Source organism: Perkinsus marinus (assembly GCF_000006405.1).
Source record: "Perkinsus marinus ATCC 50983 genomic scaffold scf_1104296949514, whole genome shotgun sequence".
In the NCBI taxonomy this organism is placed as follows: Eukaryota; Perkinsozoa; order Perkinsida; family Perkinsidae; genus Perkinsus; species Perkinsus marinus.
In genome coordinates, this window is record NW_003209907.1 from 10,012 (window position 1) to 16,538 (window position 6,527).

The window sequence follows — 6,527 nt, forward strand, 5'->3', positions numbered from 1 at the left end:
TCCCTTCAACTCTTCTTAGGCCCGGAGAGAAATACTACTCGAAGACCGAGTATGTCTTCAGTGTGGTCGCGTGATTAACTTTATAATAGTGTTAAGAGGCTGTACTGTCATCTTTGATGTTTATGTTATTTACGGAGGTTGTTGTGATGTCAGCTTTTGGGATTGTCTCTGTGAATTGCATTTAAATGCTTGCGTATGTTACGAAGCCTGATATTGGTCATCTTAGATCTTGACATAGCGATTTTGGGAGGAATTATCAGAAATGATGATTAGGAATATCGTTAGATAAAATGCGCGTTAATTATCACTTTTAAGAGGTTACGGGGAGATATCTGCCTACTACCTACTTGTCGTTGGGTGATAGTAGTGTTTTATAGTTCGCCCTTTTGACCGCTCGAAAGGAGTTGAAAGTCGTGTATGAAATTATTGGACTCGGATTCAAAAGTTCAAATTGACACAACACGAGATCAATTTAGACTAACTTGTTTCCTCTAAGGAATAGGTTGTCTATTGTTCATGTGGAAGGCAAGTCGAAGGGGAAGAAGCTTTTCTAACGTGTACCGACAGCCTCAACTGCGTCGAGTATTTCAGTCGTTCGAGAGGGCTGCAGCATTAGGGGCCGACTCAACTGAGCCTTCATCCGTTCTTGGGTGTGAACCGGCCAACGGCGGTTGGGAGGATGGTGAGATTGAACACTTCGTTGACCAAAATGCTGCGCAGATCAGTGGGATACGCGAAGTGCTATGGGGAAATTGTAATTGACTTCTGATGACAGCGGACGAGCAAAGAAAATTTATTGCCCGGAATCCCGTCTAATCGGAGGGTTGTTGTAACGGGCGCCAGGAAGGAAATGAAATGAGCCAGAATAGTCTTTTAATCGTCGAATCGATTGTGTAGAAGATGGGATACAAACGAAACTGTTTCCCGACTAATGATGAGCTGCCCCGCTCGGTGAACAATAACACGATGGTCTCCGAAATCTAATTGAAAAATCTAACTACGAAATCTAACTGCGACATTCCGCGAACAACGTTTCGGATACACTGACGTTAGAACAGGATTTATGATTGAGCTATCAGCATGCTGCTTAGTATAGTACGACCCGAATCGTTATACAAGACGCGTAGCACAAACCAACTTCTTGTCCAATCCTGAGACTTCACAGAATATTTCTGGAACCACGTCCACGATGACAGTGTGGATGTATTGACGAACAGTTTAGATTGGACTGTGAGGCTCATCACTGCCGTTGCGATGTCACTGCAACTCGAACGACACCGAACGCAACACATACATTCCAGAGACAGTAGCAGTTATATTTTATATGAACGTTAGTGAGTCAGCAACCTACAATGTGCATCACTATTGGGTCGCGGGTTCGATCCCCAGCGAGGATACTTTTCAATAACCATAGGAACATCTCAAACAGCCGTTTTGGCAAGGTGGTTGACACTCAGTGCGTTGTCGTTTGCTGCTGCAGCCGCCTTCCAACGATCGTCTCCTCTTGAGCTCCTTCCTCGCCAGCCAATCAGTCAATCGTCGTTGTCGTTCGTAGTCGTCCCATGCCCTCTGCTCTGCATCTCGAAACGTGTCGTGACCGAACAATATCGTAGGGAAAGAGAGTTTACAAGTGGCAAACATAGAAATGGGACTCGAGAGAAAATGCATTATCAAACTGAACGCCAACGCTACGCCAATAACTTTAGTGAGAATGTACAATATTTCAAAGCAGTACTAATGTACACACATACTGTCACCTATCAGTCACAGCCCGCACGGGCCGCACCGATAAAGGAGGACTCAAGAACCGTAACTCCGCCACATCATCATCGTCATCTTCGTCTTCCAACATCGACAACGACCCTCGATGTGCAGCGCCAGATGGTGGCGTCGGCACCATGGCGTTTGCGCTGACGGCTCGTGCTCGACTTGCTAGCCACAGCCTCCGAGGGGTTACGCAATATTCAGTGAAACTTCGCATAGCCAACGCAAACTTCTCGGGCTGCTCTTCCTCTACCTAACAAAAGTCACCATCTCACCAGTCAATTTTCAATATCTACTGTGACGATTCACAAATCGCCACTTACATGAATGTCACTAAATTGCACTACGAATTTTGTATATTGCTGGGCGTGAACTGAAAATTCGGTCGCTTGTGTGAGTTTCCACTTAACATCGCCTCGATAGTGCTAAGATCCCTCCCCATGATTACCAGATGCCCACATCTCGGTACGACCTCCCATCGCGCATCGCACTTCTTCGACAGAAGGTGAGTGAAGAAGCGCTGATACTCCCTCTTCGGTACAACCTTGTCATGATCACCCGTCAACAACAATATCGGACACTTGGGTAGGTCGACTGGTACTTTCCAACGGACATTAGTACGCTGCTTATTCATCTCCACAATAGCCGCGTCCCAGCCCTCCAACCGGGTGGGCACCCTATAGTCTTCTTGCAGCCACTGCGGGATCTTACTACTTCTATACCAGGACTTCCTCATCATGAAGTCAGCCACTTCTGACCGTAACATCGACAGCGACAACGCTCTACTCACATTACTAGTCAGTATCGATCGTATGACCCCAGGCAAGCCCATACCGGTTGTAACCGTCGGGGAGATCAATACCACGCCACTGACACTTTCATTGCATGCTGCTGACTCCAGAGCAAGCAAAGCGCCGGCGCCAACGCCAACCAATATTTGAGGTAAAGTACCGGCCGAAAAACGACGAAAGAGATCTATGGTCTCACGAGCGAACGATATGGAATAAGGCGGTAACAACACCGGCCGACCTCCTTCACTCATTATGTAAACAGGCGATGCCGGGTCCTTGGGCCGCTCTGTGAAGCCATGCGCTGGTCGATCAAAACACGTCACGTTGGCGTTGCATTCATTCACGAGTAAAGGGACCGATCGCTTCCACGTAAAACAACCTCCACCAAACTGATGAATCAGCAGTAAATTGACGACCGGCGTGGTAGATCGAACATTCTGGTAGTAGCAGAGAATGCCTCCAGCAGTGTCACTATATGGCCACTCCATGTCGCTGTAATCAGTGCCAGTAGCTGTACACAGATAATGAGCGTCCGGACCGGTGGCGAACACACGACGAGACGAGTCGAAGGATGCAGAGGAAACCTTTGAGCCATGCTCCAAGTCACCCTCGCTGTCAACACTGCTGGTCACAGTGATCTCTTTGGGCTGGTCGGGACCGAGCAGGGGCGCTTCTAAATCGACATTTTGGTGATGGTGATGATGACGAGGACGACGACGGCTCGCGAATGGGAAGCGGGCGGTCAACCGGAAGTTGGCGTTGAAACGACACAATTTTCGCTGACGAATACGATCAGAGTGCTTCAGGAAGAAGAAGCCCTCAAGCAAGCAAAGGGCGACAATAGTCAGCGTTCGACCGGGCATATTTCCAGTAGTGATGTACAACCACAACGAGTAAACGATGGAGGCGACTACGACTACCGAAACGACTATGTCCGGCACCATAGAAGTCTTACGACGATACTGAAATGCAATGTTAATAACGAGAAAACGAGCAATGAATATGACGAGGTAAATGTACAGGGATAAAAGATCATTATGGTAGTGGTTAACAAAGTCACCCACAGAGGAGACACAAACGAACAAATCAAGCAAAGTGATAATACGGGGAACACGGGACTTCAGCAAGAACAGCAAACAGTTGATGGCGAACTTCAAGGCAAAAAGCCACTCGAGTGCCTTGGAGGACGTCGGTGCTGATGCTGATGATGCAGTTCCTGTTGATGCCCCCGCCATCTTCAAGACATTGAAGATGTCCAAAGTTGATTGACACCTTTCGTAGTTAGCGCGCACCAATTTGATCGATTTTGAAGAATGTTTTGGAGACGCTTCTTTGGAGCGTAGGAGTGTCGACACTGGCCGTTTGGTTGTCAGGGCCACATTTTGTAAGTGGACGTTTGATTATGATCCGATGTGAGTCTCGCATTGAGCTTCCTGATTAGGAAGCGTACGTTAGTTGCCCTTCCTCGCATTATGACTGATCCAACAACAACTGCCGTGAGATAACATTGTCCTTCATGAGTCCAGTAGTGGTTCGCTCAGCTCCGCTGGTGCGTCGTCAGTTCTCCTCGGATGATGACAGTTTTCTCATCATACCACCAAACTCGGCCAACAAATAGCTAGTATACTGCTGTACTAGTCAATTGGAGAGTGAAGAAGCTGAAATAACGTTCATTGATGACGATCTAGTAGCTCTGGTGTTATAACTCAGTGGAACCACAATCCTTATTCATCGGATCGGGTTTCTTAGGAAAAGCTACGTACTCACGTGAATATCGATCACGCTCTGTACATACGTACTGCCAGGCCGCTTGTTATCCTGAGCACTCCTCAATCATCTTCCACAGGACTGCGATACTGCGTTAACCTCGTTTAACTGAGAGCTGGCCGAAGGTGCATAGCTCGTGCACTACTACGGTACTCGATGCAGAAAGAAACACTTGAGGTGCACAGTCGGAGCTACTTGGTGAAGACGAGTATAGACTGTTTGAAAGTGCTTAGAGTTATTACTGTCAGCACTGGAAATATATGGAGTATTCCTAGTCTCAATGGTGGTGTTGATATTAATGATCATACGTAGTCCCAGTGTATTGTGAGCGGAGGTCAGGCAACGCTTGGGGTGCACGAGACACCGCATCTGTTTGTGCGGAGGTAGCCTGATGTGTTCCCGCGCAATCGGACCGATTATCGGAGCTCTTCTCTTCGTGCGGCAGCTACAAAACTGCCGTTTTCCAAACCAATCCACTGGCAGAACACACAGTATATCAATACTTCGTAAGAAAAGAGTGCGCAGTAGTGATCGGAGAGCCTCCTGTCAGGAGGCTCCTGGACCTTGGAGCCAGAGTGGTTACCGTGAACACGTACACGTATGCGTATACATGTATCAACACACGTCCACAGCGTGACGCTAAAATCTATAATCAAGAGATGCTGGAGTACTCGTTGTATGAAAAGGATGCAGAAACTCAAGATAGGTCGAGGTGCCAAAGGGAGAGTCAATTACCACAAAGCCTCCCCGTTTCGTTCCCATCGAACAACCGCACCTTACCACTATCACAGAAGTCGTAACGGCGTGGGGCTGCGAGGAACAGATGTAGCGAACTTATCAGAACGTTGATCTTCCGCTTCTCCGGACTCAATCATTCGTCCACAAGTATCAGGTCTCAACAGTCCTCTAGTGTTTTTGTTGTAATCCTCTGATGAGGTTCAGCCCAGAACCCGGAACACAAATCCGAATCGGATTATCCGATGGCTTTAATCCGTTAGGTGCAAGAATGAACTAAGATTGAGAGATGATCCCATACAGTATGGGCCATAATCACAAGACCCTGAATCAAAATGTTCAATATCACCATCGTCAAAAGCTACCACAACGATATTGGCCGAGCGAGATTTGGTCATGGTCCCAGCGAACCATTGACGTCGCCGCCGGCGTGCTGTCTCCTTAGCCAACACAAAATAAGCAACAGATATACAAGATCCGATCATGGGCCTATCCATCCCATCACTCCATGCGACAGTGGGGATAACGGACGCACCCGCTTCGCCCGAGTCCAAGTGGCAAAACTAGACGTAAGGAGAAGTACGTACTGACGATAGGAAGCAATAAACGGGCTCAAGTAGATCGAGCAAAGACCAGGAATAGAGAGGATGGCTAATACTACACGTAGGTCATCTGTTTGATCTTAATTGGGTAACATAAAAACCCCAACTGAGATCTTGAGACACATGGCTACGGGTTAATACGAAACATGTCATGCAAATCATAGCAAAACTTTGACTTCTGCATCATCAACTCGGATAGTTTTACAGCCAGCCGTTTCGGAGCCGTCCCATAAGATATCCAGGGCGCCAGACCTGCGCACGCCACAGACTCGGCCTGAGGAGTCCTCAGTGAGGACCAGTAACGACGGACGCCAGCAGATATCCAAGGGGCAACAGAGATACGCATTCCGACACGAGAGGGAACACAGGTGTCTGAAGGGGGTGATTTTCCGGGAATAAATGCCCGGCAAATTTTCTAGTATCATTCGATAGAGCATACCGTGAGGAGTGATAATATACAGATATCTACGTTGTAACCCACAGGATTAATGATTTATTCCAGAGCTGGGGGTTCACCCATTGTTCGTACTAGGACCTCATGTGATTAGCCCTCTCAACTCTCCAAGCCTTGGAGTCCAAGGTCGCAATATGAAACGATAATCAACTCTGAAACGAACATACACAATTATTAGATTATTATGATGAGTCACTCATGCCACTGGACGCTGCTTCCTCGTCGTCGCTGGAGATACCATCAGAACTCCAGGTATCCGCGGAAGCGCGATCATCTTCATCCTCGGGTGCCTGTGTGGGGCAACTCGGCGATGAATGGGAAGCTTCAACAGTCACATCCCTCCGCTCTGCGGAATCCCACTCAAGACTCCAGTTGTAGGCAACCATGCAGTCGATGAGTCGCTGGGGGAAGATA

General features: G+C 47.9%; 1 protein-coding gene across 1 annotated transcript; it reads right to left on the bottom strand.

Annotated features, from left to right (window-relative positions):
- Positions 1-2,107: 2,107 nt before the first annotated feature.
- On the bottom strand, positions 2,108-3,790 carry Pmar_PMAR001725 (alpha/beta hydrolase, putative; the record flags this gene model as incomplete). Its single annotated transcript, XM_002778435.1, has 1 exon — positions 2,108-3,790. The coding sequence occupies one exon, from the start codon at positions 3,788-3,790 to the stop codon at positions 2,108-2,110; it is 1,683 nt and encodes a 560-aa protein (XP_002778481.1).
- Between the last annotated feature and the right edge of the window lie 2,737 nt (positions 3,791-6,527).